At 39.4% G+C, this 21,289-nt stretch overlaps 2 protein-coding genes across 5 annotated transcripts; one reads left to right on the top strand and one right to left on the bottom strand.

The window, feature by feature from the left end:
• Positions 1 to 2,683: 2,683 nt before the first annotated feature.
• ankrd1b (ankyrin repeat domain 1b (cardiac muscle)) lies at positions 2,684 to 17,642 on the top strand. Of its 3 annotated transcripts, none has more exons than XM_042083322.1 (9): positions 2,684 to 2,759; positions 13,480 to 13,620; positions 13,786 to 13,911; positions 14,030 to 14,137; positions 14,250 to 14,348; positions 14,723 to 14,821; positions 15,106 to 15,204; positions 15,342 to 15,440; positions 16,945 to 17,642. In XM_042083322.1, exons 1-9 carry the CDS (start codon positions 2,700 to 2,702, stop codon positions 17,041 to 17,043), a joined length of 930 nt encoding a protein of 309 aa, XP_041939256.1. In that variant the 5' UTR covers positions 2,684 to 2,699; the 3' UTR covers positions 17,044 to 17,642. The 3 variants fall into 3 exon arrangements, with proteins under 3 accessions (XP_041939256.1, XP_041939258.1, XP_041939257.1); XM_042083324.1 differs by lacking the exon at positions 2,684 to 2,759 and adding an exon at positions 10,649 to 10,720; XM_042083323.1 differs by lacking the exon at positions 2,684 to 2,759 and adding an exon at positions 12,844 to 12,972.
• On the bottom strand, positions 17,559 to 21,255 carry rpp30 (ribonuclease P/MRP 30 subunit). Of its 2 annotated transcripts, XM_042083325.1 has the most exons (11): positions 21,095 to 21,255; positions 20,701 to 20,756; positions 20,559 to 20,615; positions 20,386 to 20,451; positions 20,185 to 20,253; positions 19,913 to 20,002; positions 19,632 to 19,748; positions 19,491 to 19,520; positions 19,060 to 19,097; positions 18,657 to 18,736; positions 17,559 to 18,078 (listed from the first exon to the last, which is right to left on the bottom strand). In XM_042083325.1, exons 1-11 carry the CDS (start codon positions 21,186 to 21,188, stop codon positions 17,951 to 17,953), a joined length of 825 nt encoding a protein of 274 aa, XP_041939259.1. In that variant the 5' UTR covers positions 21,189 to 21,255; the 3' UTR covers positions 17,559 to 17,950. The 2 variants fall into 2 exon arrangements, with proteins under 2 accessions (XP_041939259.1, XP_041939260.1); XM_042083326.1 differs by lacking the exon at positions 19,491 to 19,520.
• Positions 21,256 to 21,289: the final 34 nt, after the last annotated feature.

Here is a 21,289-nt window from a genome sequence, read left to right as displayed (position 1 = left end):
CCAAACACAATAGCTTTAGTTCAAGCACGAGACACTTAACTTATTACATGACATTGCAATTAACCATCATATAAATGTGGTGCCCTTAGGCGTCTTCTCTGCCCCTCCGTCCCCCACTCGCCGCCAAGGCCGTCAGCATCCCCAACTCAAGGATCTGTTTCTCCTGACTGGGTTGGGCACGGGCGGATGGGAACCACAAAAAAAAACAGCTGAAACGGAGATATTATTACACTCTACAGCAGCTGCGATAAAAAACATCCTACCACCCATTTGTCTTCGCTCCAGTAACATTTGATATAGTTTGTTTCTGAAATAAGGAGCCATGGCAGCACATTTTGAGGATACTCCCCTGCTGCAGCAGCTGAGAGTATCCTTGGTATCCTTCAGTCACACTGCTTCAGCTGTAGAGTGCTAGACACATATTGTAAGTGTATTTTTTTTAAATTGCCTGAAGAAAATACTAGTATGCATGCTTAATATAAGGTTGTAAGGGCAACTTTAGCAGAAATGTAAAAGGAAAAGTAACATTGAAATAAATGTGGGAAAAAAAACATTTTCATCATCTGTACATTATATTTTATATGTAGGCTCAATGCCTCCACCCTCTCCAATGAATTTATTTAACCAAAGACATTTTTTGTTAATTCCAAGGATTTCCTATTTGAAAATGTGACTTAAAACATTGGATGGGACCCCAGCTACAATTTGGATACAAAAGTGTTTATTGGACTTTAACACGTCTGTGCAATAAACACTTTTGTATGCAAAGTGCGGCCTATTTCCTTCTTTCTTATCAGTTATAAGTTTGGCTTAGCGTGCACTCTAAAAAATGAATAAGAGACTGAGTGAAGCCTGCTCCTTCCACACCATTCTCTGAACCCAGATACAGTGAATAAAATCCTGAATTAGACTAAAATGAATGAATGAACGAATGAATGAATGAATGGGTGAATAGATGGATGGATGGATAGAGGAATGAATGAAGAGGGGAAGATGGAACTCTGGATATACTTCACATACCCATGACATTTTTGGGCATTGTAACAAAACATTTTGTTTTGTTAATTTCAAGGATTTCCACTGAGTATTTCCTATTTGAAAATGGGCCTTAAAAGTTGATTGTGAACCCAGCTACAGTGAATAAAAAGCTGAATTACACTGAAAATTCTTATGAAGGAATGATTAAATTGAATGAATGAATGAATGAATCTGAAACTCTGGAAATACTTTACACACCGACATACTTGGTATTGTAGTCTTTTAGGTAACACTTTAGTTTCTGACACTGTCATATCATAACCCTAACACTAACCCTAACTTGTCATGACAAAAAACGAATGGCAAAAGCGTTGTCATAAACGTTTATGACTTGTTTATAATGTTTATGACACGTTCACTCTTACCTTCAAGTAAAGTGTAACCGTCTTTAATATGAACTGTAACTGTTTTGACAGACAATAGCATCTCAGTTTATCATGTGAGGTTAGAACAGAAGCATTCTGTATACCAATACCGAGCTCAGTTCCATCAGTTCATCATACTCGCAGAATCACTCAAGCAACACAACAGAACTCAGCAAAGGACACCAGTATTGACACAATAGATTCCAGTACAATCCGGCTTCCGCACTGCGGAAACCAGTGTCAACAAGCAGTGATGCCAATATTTGCTAATATGTTGACATGTCACAGATCACAAACATAAATCTGTTGACTAACTAGGAACATGGTAGAGGTTGACAGTAAATGTCAGTTTGTCATCAATGTTTACTGAGAATTTTGTGCACTGATTGACCCATATGTACGTTTAAGATCATGCCCATGGTATCAAACTAGCAAAATGATTTAGCCTGGTAATTAAATTAGTATTAGTACAAATTAGTGTTTGTGCAAGTAATAGTTGACATAATCAGAGCCCCAGGTCAGCTGTCACATATGAAGAAAGGTCCATCAACTGAATCACTAACAGCAAAACATTGCCGAAATGGGAGATGTTTTTTTACGGCAATATTTTATTAGAATAAATCCGAGTATGAAAGACACTAATACTGTATATATACTCAGTTGCTTAGCAGCAGTTCGTCATGAAAAGATACCATTAGGTGCCTTGTTTTTTCCCTCAATTAATGTACAAGTAATTAGACCTCAAGAAGAACATCTGATGAGGCAGACACACCACACAGGCTTATTGGCTTGAATCCGCCAATGGTGAATCACTGTAATGGAAAATGAGTACTCATGTTAATTTACACTAAAAGCAAATCAATGATTCATCCAGACACACAAATACAGCATGTGCTCTAATTGGAGTTGAAGATCACTGTCTAAACAGGTTTGAGTTTGAGACCTGAAAATAAGAACAAAAACAGACAACAGATATCACCTTACAAAGACATTCATGTTTTGTCATTGAAGTACACTTGTGCAGTATGCATAGATGGGGTGTACTGTTGTTGTGTCTAGGGCAGATAAATAATTCTTCTCGGGTGCTCTGTTGAATCCAAACTGATTTATTGTTGAATATTTCATAACTGCTTTAGCATACATATACCATTTCATCTCTAGTCAAGACAGGAAACCATGACCTATGTATTACTCTTCATTTCTGCAATAGAAAACATCATTGAGATGAATGAGTTGACTGATCCTGGATGACGCTGATGTTTGTTTGCGTTCAGGTCAAAGTTGGCAATCTCCTTCATGGAAGAGCCTGATGTCTGGGAGTACATCTCTGAGGAAGAGGAGGAGGAGTTTCTCCAGGTATGACAAGCCCAGGACTAACCACACTCACTGCTACGTGCACACCAAAGATTCTAGAACAGAGCTCCGCTCTAGAATCTTTGGTGCACACATTTTCCTATTTGGTATGTGTAGTTTTCTTTTAACATACGTTACACTTGACACTCGACTTCCCCTGTGACACTATAGTCTTAGCTCAATGTATCTTTATTCAACTCTGCTGACAACCATTTCATTCCAATAATTAACTTACACTGCCCAATGACCTACTTTCTAGTGTCAAAACACTTCCTCCAGAAAAAGTCAAGTCTCTTTTAATAGATAGTGCTGCTCGATCAAAGTTCACCATGTGCACACTGATACTGATATCTGCCTCTACCTCAGAGTATCAAGCAGAGTTCTGAAATGCAAGCCTGTTGGCATGACAACACATTCACATGTTTCGGGGGTCTCTCTGATGACTATAGGTGAACAGACACATTGAGAGCGAAAGATCACAGCACAAATGGCTATGCTATAGCTATAATCTCTACCACCCTAGGCCATCATCCACAAACCCATGGATCTAGCCGCAGACATCGATAGGGCATTTTCAGAGAGGGTTTTGTTGAAGCCCATTTTTCACAGTCAGGCTGTTAGACATCTCCAAAACAGAGATGCTGTAACATTTTTACTTTGGAGAGCCTGTTGATCAGGGCAATGTACTGGAATGAAAATACATGTGCCAGTGTCACTGCACCTGACTTGGTTGCCACGGTTGTTGGCTATACCAGTTATAAAGCAGGAGCAAGTACACGTAAAAATAAAACTGTCTGTTAACGGAGCATTATTTAAAACTGCTAGAGTTAAAAGAAGCATAGATGCATGAGCTGCATACACTGAAACACAAAACCCTGGCAAGAAGTTAGGCCATAAAAAAGAACTAAGAATCACGGCACTTTTTTGGTTAAAAGTATGTGATCTAAAATAATCTTTAATATTCATTATCAGACAATGATCAGTGATAAGAATGACATATAATCCTTTAAAATGAAACACTATATGATGCCCATCCACTCAGTGCAACAACTGTTGATGGCCACACAGACCTTACTGGTCTGCGACATTTGCCTCTAAAAAAACAACTTGGGGTCATAAATGTGTCCTAGGAGGGATTCGTCAGCTAAGCCCAAAACATTACAAGGAAACCACAGCTGTTCAGGTCATAAGCACCTAGCGTTGTGTGGTCATTTGCACAAGACAGGGAAGCATGTTCTCTCCCCCCCCCATGCACACACACACACACGCCCACCCACCTCACACCCACGGCATCATCCTGGAACAGCTGTGAACCCAGTGACACAAAAATACATGCGTGGCTTGTGGTCACACCCGGAGTCATTGGCCATTGAACTCGCATGGCCATGTCCGACAGGCTCCACATGACTTGATAGATAGATAGATAGATAGATAGATAGAGAGATAGATAGATAGATAGATAGATACTTTATTGATCCCCAAGGGGAAATTCATAGACATCACACACAACATGCACTTACAGCAGAAAAAGTAATATAAGTATATAAATATAAAAATACTCCGTTGCACAATAGAGACAGTAGAAGATCGTAGTGCACTGTTCCACCCTCCAACATGGTTTCCATATAAGATGCCTGGCCTGTGTTTCTGTGTAACATCATATCATTAAACTATAATTTCATCTCTCTCTCTCTCGCTCCTTTAGTTAAGTGCCTTACACATAGGATGCTACAATAGCACTACTGTGCTCTGAAACCGTTATTTACAATGGCTTGCACGGCGCAAGAACGGTTTGTGCAGCGCAAGTGGCAGCTCGCCGCGCAGCTAATCCTCATGCACACCGCACAGTGGCGAACCCTCATGCACAGAACCATGTGCTAAACCCAACAGGAAGCGCAGCTCACACCGCTTCCTGTCTGAAAGCTAAATTACACTGGCCATTTAATGTCATAATGTTGCCCTTAATAATGTATAGTAAGTTAACCCTTAAAGGTGTAGGTTTTTGAACGTTCTAAGTTCCGCAACAATTGAAGGTTCTAAAATTCTATGTTGAATTCAATGAACCCAGATATTCTTTAGAACGTTCATTTCTCAACATTCCCGTCACACCAGTGTGACGGTACTCCTTTAAGGGTTAAAGGAGAATTCCGGTGTGATATTGACCTAAAGTGTGTTGAAACATGATACCGAGTGTGAACGTATGTCTCATAGCCCATCTCGGCTTGTCCCCTGCACTCCAAAATCTGGCGCTAGTTAGCCGATGCTACCAACAGCTTTTTCAATCTTGGTGCTTCGGCATCGGGCTAGCCATGCAAATAAATCATTGTTTTACACCATTTACGAGGCTCAATGTATCTCCACACTTCATTGGTAGACTTCCGAGGGCCCTGACATTTAAAACGAGACATTGAGAACTTTGAAAAAGCACTGGTAGTTTAGCCTGGGTGTTCCCATGCTGCCTTGCGCGCGATTTGATTCACGCTGCTAAGGCAGCCTGGAGACCATGGAGCAAATTTTCGCCTGAGATAGGGAACCAATCACAGAAAAGGGGGGAAAGCAAGACGATGATGAGCTATGCACAGACACATTTGATAGACATCCATGGCACCCAATAAACGGATCTGGGCATTTTTTTCAAATACGAGAAAATTAACGTTTGGTTCCCAGACCACGTCTCATTGAGTGGTGGCGCTAGCCAGGCTACTGGTAGTTTACTTACAAGACGATTTATGCAGACAGTATCTTCACAAAGTTTAGCGTTTGCAGCCATCTTGAAGCCATCTTTAGTCACGATAAGTCGAGCGACGAGTAAGAATGAACCAGTATGATAAGGGATCAGATTCCAAAAATAATTCTGTGGAAATGCATGGATTCCAGTTGCTGCTACTGGAAGAAAGCATTTTCTATTTTTCCCCGATAGTGGGTTTCAGCTGCTCAACAGCCCAGAGTCTTCTTTGTAGTATTTTTTTGCTGATGATGCACCAAATGTTAAGGCCTAAGTATACTTCTATAGATGTGGTCTATACACTGAACAGATGGCGTAAAATTTGTTATACATTCAGTCAGTATGGCTTCTCCATGCTGCAGCCAAATTTTGTGTCCATTGCGTTTGGTACTATTGTATTGACCTTGCATATTGTATCTATTTTAAACCATTTCCGGTGGCTGTCTGACTTTCAAGCAAAATTGAAAGTAAGTAAGTGAGATGAAATCACATTTGCATTTTGCCAGCAGACAAGCTCTGAAAAAGGAGTATACTTTGACACTCAGATACCCACGACCATATGACTATACAGTATAGCTGTATTCACAGAAGTATACTCACTGCTGTACAGGTATGGAAGGAAGGAAGGGCATTTTAGCACCCAGACTCTTCTACTATGGATCCATGCTGTTGATAAGATGTGCAAAAGGCAGTTTGGCATTGTCCTCCTAATATATTCAGGGCCTGTCCTGAAAAAAAACATGTCATTGTCATCGAAAGGACATTGTCTGGATGGCAATATATGTTGCTCTAAAATCTTTATATATCATTCAGCATTAATAGTGCCTTTCCAGATGTGTAAGCCATGCAACAGGCACTAATGCACCCCGATACTATCACGGATGGGATGCTGGCTTTTGAAATGTTGACTCATAACCAGTGTTGGGAGTAATGCATTAAGAAAGTAATGTAATTACAGTAATGCATTGCTTTTTGCTGTAATGCAGTAATGTAAGGCATTACCAATACAATTTCAGTAATATTTTACTTGGTACAATTCTCAGTAACTTTAGTTACTTTGCTTTTTAATCCAAAATTGAGAAATGCTCAATTGGCACCAGAGAAGAGTATCCAATAATTAAAAAAGTCATCTATGCTGGTCCTGGAATTGGATTGCCTTGTTTAGATGACCGTAGAAAGGGAATTTGAGTTATCTCTGCCATTCATGCAACAGATTTAACATGGTTAGGCTATACTACTCATTTCAAGCAGTGAGAATAACTAAAATGTTGCTTTTACAGACAAAGATCGTAGCTAAGATTATTCTCAAACTATTTGCATTAAGTCTACACCACTGTAAGTGAAAGGAAAGGCAACCAACAATGATGAGAACCATTTAAAGTCAACATACAATTTCACTATGGCTATATTTTACTATATTAACTTGTGAGTTACCTTTGGCGCCTACATTGTTCCTTGAGCCATAACTGCAACCATTATATTGTTCTTTTGTTAGCCTTAAGCCTCGCTCAGTCATTATGCCATACCACATCACCTCTTGCCGTGTAATGAGCTGCATTGAACACATGAAGAATTCCATATTTCCTGTTATTTTGGTGAAAGTAATGTAAACGTAGTGTAATGCCTTACAATTCAAAGACAGTAATATTGTAATGTAACAAATTACTTTGAGATGACAGTAACAAGTAATAAATAATGCATTACGCTTTTGAAGTAACTTGCCCAACACTGCTCATAACAGTCTGGTCCAATCTAACTGCTTCTTACTTCTTACTTCACACAGGAGATAAACTGAAACACTGTATTACAGTCATGCCAGTTTTTTTTTTTTTATCTCAAATCTGACCTTTCCATGACTCTCAACTGGGTACCCAGGGGTGGGAGAGTCATTTGATTATGAGCATTGTGACAGTGACCTCTGACCCCGGGTAATAGCCATTTATAGATTAACAAGGGTTAGAGAAATCTGAGCGAGGGGGGTACGTAAATCGTGACACTATTTTCAACGGCTCGCAGGGGTAAAGGTGGGTGAAAAACAGCCCTGGGGGTTGTTCAGAGGCACCACAGGTCACTGGCCGTAAAGTCAAAAGCCAACGGATTTCGTTACAGATTCAGTTTTACAAGCCACCTCATCATGGCACCCTGAAGAAGATTCTGGATGGTTGACCTCTGCTCTGGAAAAAAGTACCAGAGTACGAGTAGTAGACCTGCACCACATGTAGTGTTAATTTTGTCACCTATTTTTAATTTAGTCTTAGTCTTAGTCTTGTGACGAAATGTCCTTTTTAGTCTTTGTCATATTTAGTCATTCAAATATAATTTTTGTTAGTCAAGTTTTAGTCGACTAAAAGTCTCGTCATTTTAGTCTAGTTTTAGTCATAAGAAAACTAAAGGTATCTTAGTCTTAGTCAGTTTTAGTCAACACATTTTAGTCTTTTTTTATAACAAATTATATCTGATTACCATTTCAGTCAAATAGTGTTTCACACATCTCAATTTTACAATATTGTGTGTCCACAGGGCTACTCGTCTGTTATAATTACTCATTCTGATTTTTTGTCAGTCAGTATGTTTACATGCACAGGTTATAGCTACAGTTATAGCTCGGCTGGGATTTGACCATAGACAGTAAAAGATTTGACTGGACCACTGTCATATTCGTAGACCAGTGTTTCTCAAAGTGTGGTCCGGGAATCACTGGTGGTCCGCAAGCTATCTCAAGTGGTCCGTGAGCAGACGTGGTAAAATATAATATAGATGAGTTGTTTGCAATATTGAACCAACTTGTATGTAAAAACAGTTCTGCAACACTGTCTATGTAAGATATGCCAGTTTAAATCATACAGTATGAATCCACACAATAAGCAAAGTGCAAAGACAATAAGCAAGGTGGTTCAGTGAGTAGGCCTATAGTGTAGACTAATTATAGGCTACTGTTGAAGTAGGCCTAGGTCTAATCTTTTTTTTAGCTAGGGTTAGTTAAGTGGTCCTGAAACTGAACAAGTTTGAGAAACCCTGTCGTAGACCAAAGTATTAATGTTTTACTCCGCCTCGCTAGATGGCGATATGCGCCCAAACACAACACATTCCCCAAACAGACTCTCCATCTTAGCCATAGCTAACTTGCTAGCGAACTTTCCATATTAGCTTACTTGCTAGCAAACTTTGCATCATCAGTCTAACTAGTTAAATAGTTGACATTACATGATGAACATTTTCGTATGGACATTCTGGGGGATGTTAATTTGTATGAGAGAAGCTTCAACTTCTGGGTATGTAGCATTGTGGCATAAAGCTTAGGTAGTTAGTTGGTAACTCTGGCAGAAATCTCCAGTGTTCTTGTTCCATGTAGTTTCGTGTTGCAGCCACAGGGTTGCAGCAACAGCACGTAGACTAGCCTACAGGAAAGCTGTTGCTCGGAATATTTTGAAAACGTAACAGCTAGATATTTGTCTTCTCATTTTGTAGACGAAAATGAAGAGAGATTTTATCTTAGTTCTTATTTCATGCAAAACATTTTAGTCTCGTCTTTTTCCGTCAACAATAATTCATCTTAAGAATCTTAAGAGTCTTAGTCAGTGTTTCAGGACATTACTGCCTTCTCGTCATCGTCTCGTCTTAGTCATGAAAAAAAAGGTCGTTGACGAACATATTTCCTCTCGTCTCATCTGACGAAATTAACACTAACCACATGCACATCTGACAGACAAAGCAGGTTCCCTCACATTTGCAGAACCGTGAGAAGAGACAGCAGATGTGTAAGTAAGTATAAGTATAAGTATATATACTTTTTTGATCCCGTGAGGGAAATTTGGTCTCTGCATTTATCCCAATCCGTGAATTAGTGAAACACACACAGCACACAGTGTACACACAGTGAGGTGAAGCACACACTAATCTGCCTGCATCAGCAGCGGCGCTCAGGGAGCAGTGAGGGGTTAGGTGCCTTGCTCAAGGGCACTTCAGCTGTGCCTACTGGTCGGGGTTCGAACCGGCAACCCTCCGGTTACAGGTCAGGTCAATAACCAATAGGCCACGGCCTGCCTCTCTGTATGGCAGGGGCTCCCAATGTATACATCTGCGGGTAAAATTGGCGCGCACTTGGAATTTGTCGGGGTATGACCCTATCTGCAGGTCAATGGAATGGTCATTTGTTGAGATTGTGAGAAAATCAGTCATAAGAGGTTAATGTTCATCCATGACACCACTTACGACAAAACTGAATGTGGAAAATTCCTGAGTGAAATGTGTGAAAGTGGTGATGAAATTATTTCCTTGTTAAACAATTTTACATAAATGAATAGCATAAAAATAGAATATTTTTGTGTCCAACGTTATTTGGAAAAGAGCTTACTAATTTGACAGCATTTTCTTTCAGCAGAAAAAAAAACATTTAAAATACTTCAAAAAACTGCAAACTATACAATATGAACAGACCTACTACATAATACCAAAAAAGTCAAGTGGATTACGGAATACCGGCATGTTCTGTCCCGCTAGGCTTTCCCCCTCCTACAAACATACAATACAAACAACCTATGTATAAGACACGTCTGTTTACTTGACATTCTCTCTGTGATATCCAGTCTATAACATACTTTAACATCGAAGAGACGATGTCTGCTATTCCACCAATGCAAGTAGCCGTGTCTCACACCCTTTACTGCTTGTCAACATGAAAATATGTTGTCCTCTTATGCCAGTACAAGTTCCCATTCCAGACGTAAATATACACCTGATGCTTGATGGGCAAAGATAGTTCACTCGTCCCTCGCTCTTAAATGCCTTCAGTGTTTTTACCACTGAAAAGTTCTTCTGCCAGGTACCAGACACTTTTGGGTGGAGAACCTTTTCAATTTCATATACAAACCCCACACAAAAAAGTTTAGTGAAAGATTCACGAAGATTCATACTTTCAGTAGGCACGATATTGTGAGACAACCTTTTCAATGAGACGTAATGAAAATGTTAAATCCTAACTACTAACCAAGTGTATCTATCCAAGTGTAACAAGGGATTAAGATGGGCTGACAGGTCTGGCAGGACAAGCAACATGTGGGATAACTAAAAAAGGACACACTTGATTGGGTGTAACTTTTGCGCAAGGCTTGACTGGAATGTTTATCTAGCGCCTCAACGATTAAGTTCCATCACTCCGTTGTAGGCACCACATAGTGTGCAACAGCCAACAGAGCAACAGAACTCTTCTGACTGTATGGATCTTGAAACTGCAGAAACTGTAAATATAAGCAATTTGTAAATATGAATCAATTAAGTGAATCATTTTTAAATGATGTTACATGATGTCTGCTCCATTGTCAGGGTAAAAAGCTCAAATGCATGCTTATGGCTTATGCATGCTTAAGCTAGATTTCACTTCATGCAGCATTACGACAGCTTTTTTTGAAAAACACACTTAAACATGTAAAAAGATGTTCCATTTTTACTTGAACCCTCGCAGGATCAAAAGAGTATATATACTTATACTTATACTATTTCATGACTCCAGCACCTCAGCTACCAGACAAGCAGTGTTTTTGCCCCTTTTTGGTCAAAAACACATCCCAAAAAATTTAGTCCAGATTGTTTTGCATGCAAGTTATGACTGGCTTCTGAGTTGAGTGTGTACATATCAGAACATGAGCATGCTGAATTGAGATGTTATCTACGACACTTTAATGTCTCTATTAGAATACACTGCGCTGTTTATGCTCTGCATTAAAATCTTATCACCTCATTCCATTTATGTTGTTCAGATGATCTGGTCAAGACAGGCTTTGATATTCCATAATAAATGGGACAGCATCTAGCTGTGGGGAAATCTACTTTTATCACAATATTTTAAACAGCAGCTGCCAGCACAGTACCTTGACAGCAGAACGATACAATTAGGCTGAACTTGATAAAAATACATTTTGTATCACACATTAATCTCAGTTTGTGGGGTTTTTTTTTTGTGGTAGTCTAATACTTTTTGAGCAGCACGCCATCAAACATAGACTTTCAAGGGGAAGATCAGGTGAAATTATGTTTTTGAATTTTTCTGTTTATTTTTCTGTTGTTTCTTCTTTCTTTATGTTGATTAGTCACAGTTTTCTGGGAAGTTCAAACAACATCTATGATAGCAATCTGCATGTTAGAATAGAAGCACCAGATAATCAGGACTGCTGAAAAGTGGGTTTCCAACAATTTTGCAAATTTTCCATTAACCGGTCAATTTTGATGTTCCAGCCCGCTAAGGAAGAGCTCTGTTGCATGTTTGAGAACCTTGTTTCAGACTCATTTAGTGTTGCGTCCACTGGTTATGGTTACATCTTCATATCTCGATGCCACTGAGATATTTCTCTCGTAGTAAACTCCTATCTGGCTATGCCACCCACCTCAACCAGCTAAAGATAGCGTGGCTGACGTTTTCTCAGGGATCACAAGAATGAAATTGATTTGACATTTAAAACACAGGGTCCATGACAGTAAATCCTCAAGAGGTCTCGACATTAACGAGAGTATCATTCATATTTTGACTTCATTTGGTGTTTTACAAGGCCAGGTACAGCGTGTACTTGTAAAAATGGCAGCTGTCAAACGTCCTGACTCCTCCAAAACACTCATTAGTGTCTGTGATTTATCGGCTCGCGGGATTAAAATAGTCTCAGGTAGTAATGCTTTAATCGGGGACACTTGAAGTGATGCGATAGCAGAAACCCAAGAAGAAGAAAACTAAAAAATATCCATTAGCATGCCGCAGAGGAAAAAACAGGAAGTATGAGACATAACTGAGAGTTCTCAATCTAGATCTCTTTTTCTTTTTTCTCTGTGTCCAGTCTATTTCCTCATATGTACCTTAGGCATCAAGTGAATCTGTGCTTATTTACCTATTTTAAAGGACCTTTAATCATAAAAACCTTGCAGCACAATCCCCAGTCAGATACAAACATTAGTCATAGACCCTGTCAGACAAGTTGCTCCACTGAGAAATCTATAAGCCATGTCTTCCTCTTTCATTCGTCTGGCAGTCTGTATCTGTGTAACGTATCGGTGTCAGGGAGCCAGCTGTTGGTAGCAAGCGTGACAGAAGTAGCATCAGAGTTTAAGGTGGAGAGAACAGAGAGAAAGAAGAGAGAGAGAGAGAAAGAGAAGAAAGGAAAGGAGAGAAGAGAGGGACCGAACGGTCATTGCATTGCCATGCTCTTTGGTCACTCAGAGTAACTGGGGGGGGGGGGGGGGGGGGCCTCAGCCCTGTACTCGATACGACTGACTATGTCCTTTATCTGTGATGATGTTTGTTGGGGAGGGGGATGCTTTGGTTAGCACATGACTTCATACCTCTGTACTCACACTTAGGTATATAAGACATTGAGAGAGGCGGAGACTCTACAGAAATATTTGACACTCTTCTGGGGAGTTGAGCGAGGTCTCTGGATTAACACTTAGTAGTGGACAAGAGAGCGCAACACAATCTTTATCATGGGGATGCTTGGCTTTGAAGAGCTGGTAATGGGCTTTATTTGTGTGCAGCATAACTTGTATGTTTTACATTTGTGTGTTTTCAAAATGTTTTACACGTTTCGATTTAAATTTAGATTGAATGTGATTTTGTATGCTTTATTTTTAAACATTGCTCATTACAGTATCACTTTTTTTGCAATCACAACATTTTTGGTTAGGGGGTTATTTCTTGTTCTTAATCCGTTGATTTCTCTGTTCTAATGGCAGTAGCTAAAGCTAATGTGAAAAAGTAAGACTGGTGATCTTTTTCTCTACTCAACAGTAACTTCAAATCACAGTTACAATGAGGAAACAAAAAACATCTGTCCGAAGCTGCAGGGCAGGGAGAAAAAAAAATCAGACTGAAATATGGAGATGTTTTATCTCAAACATTTGCGGCTTCGTTAGGGAGACAAGAGCTGTCTTCCTTTCTCTCTGATGCACACTGTTCCCCTTTGGTAAAAAGCCTAGCTAATAGACTCTGCCTAATGAAGTCCTTTATCTGGTCATTAGGTTACCGGCAAGACATGTGGGATCAAAGAGCCAGAGGAGGCTGACAACCAGCAGTTTGCTACTGGAGAGTACGAGACATCTGTTAGCCAAGAGAAGCAGGATGACCTGAGGTCCAACAGAGACCTTTCAGATGGCCATGAGGTAAGCAGCATTTAGCTGACTGTGTGGGGCTACTCATTTAAGAAACAGTTAAATAAATAAATAAATAAATACATTCACCAAATATTCATATGTATATGAGTAAATACATTCACCAAGAATGTATCATTAAAGAGATTAACCTATTTGGGCATTTGCATTTAACAGAATGACAAGGTTGGCCACCTAAAAGCCGACTACCTAGACGACCTGCAGAAGATTCTAGAACTTAAGAAGAGGAGGAGAACCAGGAGAGTTCCAGTCAGAAAGCACAAGCCTGCGCCTGAGATTGTTGTGAGGCTCGCAAGCACACCTATAATCATCTACAAGGCTCAATATATTGCTGTCATTTTTGAAAACAAATTTACAGTAAAGGAGTTGACAGCCAATTTTTCCCACTATCACCTCACAGCCATATTATGTGGATGAAGATGACTTCCTGAAAGCTGCTGAGGAAAACAAAATGGCCATCATCGACAAGTACCTCGAGAAGCTTGGTGACCCAAACACCTGCGATAATGTGAGTCATTCAACACAGAGTTGGCAGAGAGTAGGCACCCCTGTCTCCATTCTCAGCGAATGGGGAATGATGCATCCACAGCATCAACCTTTTTTCTCTTTCCACTTCACAGTTCAATCGCACTGCACTGCACAAGGCCAGCTATAAAGGCCACGTGGACATTGTCAAAAGACTTCTTGAAGCTGGGGCAAGGGTCGAGCAGAAAGACAAGGTAACGTTAAAACAGATATATGCTACTGCCATACTGGGGTAGTATTGAATTTCTTTTGTTTCTAGCACTGTTGTTGATGTTGACGATAATATTGATGATGATAATGATTAATAATGATTATTAATGATGATTAATGCTGCTAAATAATTTAAATGTGATAGACCTACATTTATTTTCTCTTTTTTACTTATTTCTCTTCTTTTCCTGATTTTGTATTTATTGGTTTGTAATTTGCTTGGGATAAGCTGCTATTAAATACAGCAAGTATACCATCCAATGTCAGACATCTATGCTGATCATTTGCCACACTGTCTTTTGTGTTACTACCGGTATCTTTCATATTGGCTTGTGCGATCTTTTTTTTTTCTGGCCAGCTGGAGTCCACTGCTCTTCACTGTGCCTGTCGAGGAGGAAGCCTTCCTGTGCTGGGGCTCCTGCTCAACCATAATGCCAAAATCACTGCCCGAGATAAGGTACGAGAGACACGCCCAATGCTAGAGCTCCAGTTGTTCTTTCTGAGTTTCTTTTCTTTAACAGTTGTGGTTCTTAACAGTTACTAGGTTTTACCAGTTATTAGACTTCTGCCATTATAAGGAAAACAAGCACTTTGAATTGAATTGAATCTACATCAAATATATCCATTTTTGCTAAAAATTATTGATGCTGTCCTATGTTACTCCAAGCATCATGTCTGGCCCTGTGAGGCTGCCACTGTTCTAGATTTCTTTTTTATTCCCCCTCTCTCTCTGTCTTTCAGCTGAACAGCACACCCCTACACGTCGCTGTAAGAACCGGACACTACGAGTGTGCTGAACACCTCATTCACTGTGGTGCAGACATCAATGCCAAAGACAGGGTAAATAAGGGGGGGCGGTCACAGAACATAGGGTGCAACCTTTATGGGCTGTGATTAAAATAGACTTCGGGGAATAGTGAGATCATTGATGATGTGGATGATTGTGGTCAAACACGTGGTCGTTTTTTTTGACACAGGATGGAGACACGCCAATGCATGACGCGGTCAGGCTCAACAGGTTTAAAATCATCCAGCTGCTTCTGCTGCATGGAGCTAACATGAAAATGAAAAACTCGGTGAGTATTCTGTAAACACACTATATTACTTGTTTCAATGCAATTCACCACTACTCCACAACGATATTGGCTGACTGACTTCTTTTAGAAATCACAGAAACAGTCTGAACAGAATGTACAGTCTGAACAGTCAGCATAAATGACTTCTACATGATTTTTCTAAACATGTGGTGAGAAGTATGCCCAAGGATTTCCATCAACTCTGTGTCAGTGGTTTTGACAACAGTGACACCTAGTGGATTCATCAGTCTAGGAACACTGACACATGTTTTCTAAAATTATGTTATTTAAAAATGCAGATTAGCCATAATCTATACTTATATATCCATTTTCAAAAATATTGGGACATCGCTGTGTAAAATGCAAAACAAAAGAAAAACATACATGTTATATGTAAGCCATATAACCATTTACGGTAATTGAGAATAGTGCAAAGACAACCTATCAGTCATTGAAAAAAAAGAAAATATTTGTTCAGTTTGAATTTGAAAAAAGTTGGAGCATAGGCAGGTTGGGACAGCATGTGTTGCATCACCCCTTCTTTTAAAAACAGTCTCTTAACATTAGGGAGCAAAAGAGACCAGTTGCTAGATTTGAAATGAGAATGAAATGTGTCCCATTCTTGCCCGATTTAGGATTTCAACTGCACAACAGTGGGATTTCTTTATTGTGTTTTGTTCCATGATGCATCAAATGTGACAGGTCTGGACTGCAGACAGGCCATTTTAATGCCTTGACTCTTTTACTAAGGAGCTATACTGTTGTAATATGTGCAGAGTGCAGCAAGGCATTGCTTTTCCGAAATGTTCAAGGCTTTCCCTGACATTTTTTTATCTGGATGGCACCTTATGCTACTCAAAATGTATATCATTTATATCATTTTATATGCATTTAATGTGCCTTTCCAGATATGCAAACTGCCGATGCCATGCACTAATGCCCCCCTCCTCCCCATACCATTATAGAGGCACTAATGCTCCCCCCCCTCCCCATACCATTATAGAGGCCAGTTTTTGAACTGAACAGTATTAATAAGTTGTCCATCTTGTCTTTAGCCTGAAGGATGTAGAGTCCATGATTTCCAAAAACAGTTCAACATCTTAATTGTTCTAACCATGAGACAGTTATCCACTTCACCTCGGCCTATCTTACATTAGCTGGGGGGCCCAGATAAGACGGTGGTATTTCTGATCATGTCTAAATATGGTTTCTTCTTTGCATGGTAGAGTTTCAGCCAGCACTTATGTATAGATCGTCAAACTGTGTTCATAGACAATTGTTATTGAATGTTTTCCTAAGCCAACAGGAACAAATGGACATTTTTTTGACATTTCTTCACTTTTAAGAACCCCAAGCATCAGGATATAACAGTGTCTGACTCATTGTCCCACTACAGAGAGCAGAAAACAATAGTTTGACATAAATTAACATAACTACCACAGCATCAGTCCTTTGTTTCTTTTAACAATTTTGAGTTTAAACCGTTTCGTTTCTCCATCTCCAGGAGGGGAAGTCACCAATGGACAGTGTCCATGAGTGGCAGAGCGGGGCGAAAAATCTGCTGGACAAGTTCAATGAAGAGAAAGGCTCCTCTCCAAAGTGATTTGTGGAAGATTCCAGAAGCTATTTGCCAGACCTGCGATGGCTATTCAGATATAAGTGTGATGTTTGTGTGAGTGAAATCGACAAGGGCAAAGTCGTTCTTGTGCCCGCAGTTGTCATCTACTACTAGCATTTTGATTCATGTCAGCTGCAGTAGGCTTGAGTTAGACTTTGAGTTTTGAACCAGGATTGCTGCTTCATGAAATTGTTTGAGTTTCATAATATCATTAATGGATAAGATGGCAAGAGTGATACGTGATTCTGAAAGATTGGGGGTTTGTTACAGATAATGGTGGGACTTCAAGGTTGGTTCTGAAGGAATTTTTGAAGGTTGTATACTCACATGGATTCTACAGCATGTCTCCTATTGTTAGGCAGATTGTTTACTTTTTAATAATTTGCTAACATATGTTAAAGTAGCATTTAGACTTTTTGGTAATGTTTGGGAATTTACTGAGGTCAAGGAATTAAAACTGTTTTGAAATACGATGATCTTAAAGGACAATGTATAGCATATTTCTTTGTACAATATTTGATTTATTTTGTAAATTTTGACTTGCGCTTTGTGCTACATGAATAAACAGAAAATATCATGGATAAGCATCTTTTTTTCTATTTTTACAAAAACATCATCATAAATAACATACATACAAACCACTTCCTCATGTTGTGTGATGGGTCTAATGAGAGAATTAAAGACGTCAATAAAAACAAAAAGTCACCAGTGATAGGTCCACACTGGCACTCAAAACTACTAAACAGATAATCATCTCATGTGTGGACATCTGTTCAATACATAGCTGTTATACAGTACAAATTCATACATTTATCATACAGATCTGACATTATGGTCATCTATCTTGAGGACATTGTAGTCTAACGGAAGAAAAGACAAGAATGTGGGTTTACTAATGCTCCATCTTGACTCTCTTTGAGGCAGGGATCTCACGCTCATCCTCCTTCTCCTCTGATGATGTGGGCGCAGGCTGTGGTTTCTTCATGGTGCGAATGATCCCGAAAGCAGTTGTTCTTGTCTCTGTTCATACAACAACACTGAGTCAGTATTGCTATTTAAAATACATTTGAAACACCAGCTGTGATGTCCTGCATCATAGTCAGCAGTGTAATCATTTAAGAACGCGAGCACTTTCCACATACGGTGTGGTTTACAATGTACATTTAAAGCAACACCAAAGAACTTTTCCCTCTGTCGCACGCACACTATTTGTTTATCCAGAGCGGGTTTGCAAATAACGATGTCCACAGACAAGGTAGAATATGTTGCATGATTTTATGAAAGTACGATGTATTGCGACGTCAGATGCAAGTCAAATTTGTAGTTTCTTATGTCTCATTCCATCGAACTACAGATCCGATAGATGGCCGCAAAGCGAATGCAGAAGTGCCGTTCACCTGGTTACGAGTTGATGAACCACTGAAACGATTTTGAAAACATTATATTAAGGTACAAAAACTCTTTGGTGTTGCTTTAACTCAATGTACAATGTAAACCACAATGATAAAATCCTATTATGATACTTTATGCACCCCATTTCCTTTTTTAATGTGGACATAAACCATGTCAATGCAGATCAGTACTTTTATGACTCTCACCTCCGTTTATCACCACAGAACGACAGTTTGTAGAAACAGCTGCTTTGGCATCTCCTTCAGATAACCCAAACACAATCCCTCTGATCATCTAAGCTCAGGTAACAACAAATGTATGTCTGAACACTTCCTCAGTCACACATAAATACACAAACACACAGGTATGCATAGACACACACAAGCACACGCTGCTGAATTCTTCATTAAGAAAATAAAGTAATTCATTAGCAATGATTTTTAGACAATAAACAATAGCTCTTATCATGAAACTAATAACTCATGAATAAAACTTTCTAACTTCAAAAACTGATGCAATGAGGTTTGATAAACTGGTGTTGCTGCATTTGGGGGTACACACACACACACACACACACACACACACACACACACACCAAAAAAAGGATACAAATTGGCAATATCATATGGCCCTCGCAATTCCAGAGGCTAAGTTGTAGGGAAAGAAATTCAAGATTACACTTGAAGATGACACATGCAAATACCCATTCAAACTTGAGACCTCATCTGCAAATTGCAATTTTGTGTCTAGCTACTGTACTGTTGGGTTTGAAAATTACCCAATTTTCTCCCTATCTTACCTTGTTCCTGTCAATTGAGTAATTCTTTGAGTGGCACAATACACAAACAATGTACATAATCAAAATGATTCTACATGTGACACAAGAAAAACTGTAACAGTATACTCTAAAAACGAATGTGTTGGAAACAACACAAACTGTGTTGTCCCTATCTGGACACAGATGTGTTAAAAACAACGCAAGTACGTTTTAATAGTGTATGCATACTCTGAGGAATAGAAAACACAAAAAAAGATCATACCCTTTCTGCACCACTTGACAAAATGACGCCCTGTTAAAAGTGAATACAGACCCATGTTAAGACTACAGTCTGCTAATTTAATCTGATTTACCCTTGTTTGTGTGTGTGTGTGTGTGTGTGTGTGTGTGTGTGTACACATACTTTTCCTTTGCATGTCTCCATGAGGCCCAGGGAATTTCCAATGGTGTATCTTCTCATGGTAGAATCTCTGATGGCTGGTGTGTATACGATCTCAAAGAACACTCCCCGATCAATAGCCTAGCAACAAGGTGACACTCGCATAAAAACACAATTTTATTTTATGCCCAATACAATCATGAAAATAACACAAAGGGACAAAACCATTAAGTGTGATAAATTATTGCTCATAAATCACAACAAATGTTCAAGAGACTGGGGTTACCACAATAATGAACACTTACACCATTGACAGGGGCTCTTTTGAAATGGAATGGCTGCTTTTCAGTCACGGTCACACAAATGATGTCAACCTCGAAAGTCATACAGGCCGCCTGGGTCAAAAAGTTCAAGGTCATGAGAAATGTGAAAATAGCACGTAAACACAGCTAGCAACAACACAACCATCTCGATATAAACTCTGGATGACAGACTGTATGCTTGCAACATTGTGAAAGTAACATCGGCGTCACTATACATAACAACACACATAAAGGTACTCTCTGGAAGAACATACGTGGAATAACTTCTCAGTCTTCGGCAACACAGCCACCAAGTCAAACGCTTTGTATTCTGTGGTTGGCCTCTACAGGGGGAAAAAAAGAGGAGTAAGTTGGCTTGGTCAATCTCAGTGCCACACTTGCAACAATTAAGCTATAATTTGTTGGCGGTGTAAAATAAAATAACAAAGTTGAAACAACACTGTACACTGACTTACAAAATGGCTTGGATCTGTTGCAACCACTGTTAAACGGTTTAACACCCTAATAGGTCTGGATCTCCCCTAGAAATTATTAATAATAAAAAGTAACATTCAGTAACACTTCTCTACCACTACACAATGGCTTAAGGTTTCATGTAAGTGTTAAGTAAAAAAAGCACCACAATCACCTGTACAACAGGCAACTTGTCGAAAAGATCTGAGATGCTGGTTGGCTTTGGAATTTCCTAAATGATGACAGAATGGAATTGAATGTGGCACCAGCACTGACATTCATTGCGTATTGCGTTATTAAGTTAAGTATTGTCTTACCGGTTTCTTCTGCTGACTCTCTAACGTGTAATTTATAGCTACTGTGGAGTATCCAACTGTAAAACAAACAATGCATAGTTGTAGAACCTACAAAGTTGCAGCCGAAGTTTTGATGGCACTCCAATTAAAACTCGAACTTCACTACTGCATGCAACTAATCATGCAATATATTAGGTTAAACGATAATGACATTAAAAGATCAACATGACAGTGTATGAGTTTACAGATAACACCCATCAATTTGCAGGTAAATTAGAAAGAAATCCATCTTAGCCTTCATCTAAGCTAACATTACCTCCTCTACAGTTAGCAGTAACGTTTTCAACCAGCACGTAGGACGTAAGGCATGTTATACTGTGTTCATTTCTACTGAAACTACAAAGGTCACACTTACGATGAGCAGCAGTTTCGATTATGTTTTGGAGCGTTTTCTTATCTTTTGTAAAATTGATGTTCAAATCCATGAACGTAGCCATTCTGCAAACCATGTGTGTTGAAGTTGAAGTTACGACAGGAACTATGGGAGGTGTAGTTTTGGGTGCCAGATGAGACTACAACATCCGCTCCCATAAGTCTTTGCGACTATTCT

This window comes from Alosa sapidissima, chromosome 24, assembly GCF_018492685.1.
Source record: "Alosa sapidissima isolate fAloSap1 chromosome 24, fAloSap1.pri, whole genome shotgun sequence".
Lineage (NCBI taxonomy): Eukaryota > Metazoa > Chordata > Actinopteri > Clupeiformes > Clupeidae > Alosa > Alosa sapidissima.
The sequence above is the reverse complement of the archived record's forward strand: the minus strand, read 5'-3'. Positions and strand labels throughout refer to the sequence as shown.

Bases quoted from the DNA above. Each gene is read 5' to 3' on its own strand.
- ankrd1b (XM_042083322.1), top strand. From the start codon at position 2,700: ATGGAAGAGCCTGATGTCTGGGAGTACATCTCTGAGGAAGAGGAGGAG. The intron at 14,138-14,249 runs GTGAGTCATTCA...TCCACTTCACAG, and splicing joins ACCCAAACACCTGCGATAAT to TTCAATCGCACTGCACTGCA. The intron at 15,441-16,944 runs GTGAGTATTCTG...CTCCATCTCCAG, and splicing joins ACATGAAAATGAAAAACTCG to GAGGGGAAGTCACCAATGGA.
- rpp30 (XM_042083325.1), bottom strand. From the start codon at position 21,188: ATGGTTTGCAGAATGGCTACGTTCATGGATTTGAACATCAATTTTACA. The intron at 19,749-19,912 runs GTAAGTGTTCAT...CCTTGTTGCTAG, and splicing joins AAAGAGCCCCTGTCAATGGT to GCTATTGATCGGGGAGTGTT. The intron at 19,521-19,631 runs GTATGTGTACAC...CACTTTTAACAG, and splicing joins TGGAGACATGCAAAGGAAAA to GGCGTCATTTTGTCAAGTGG.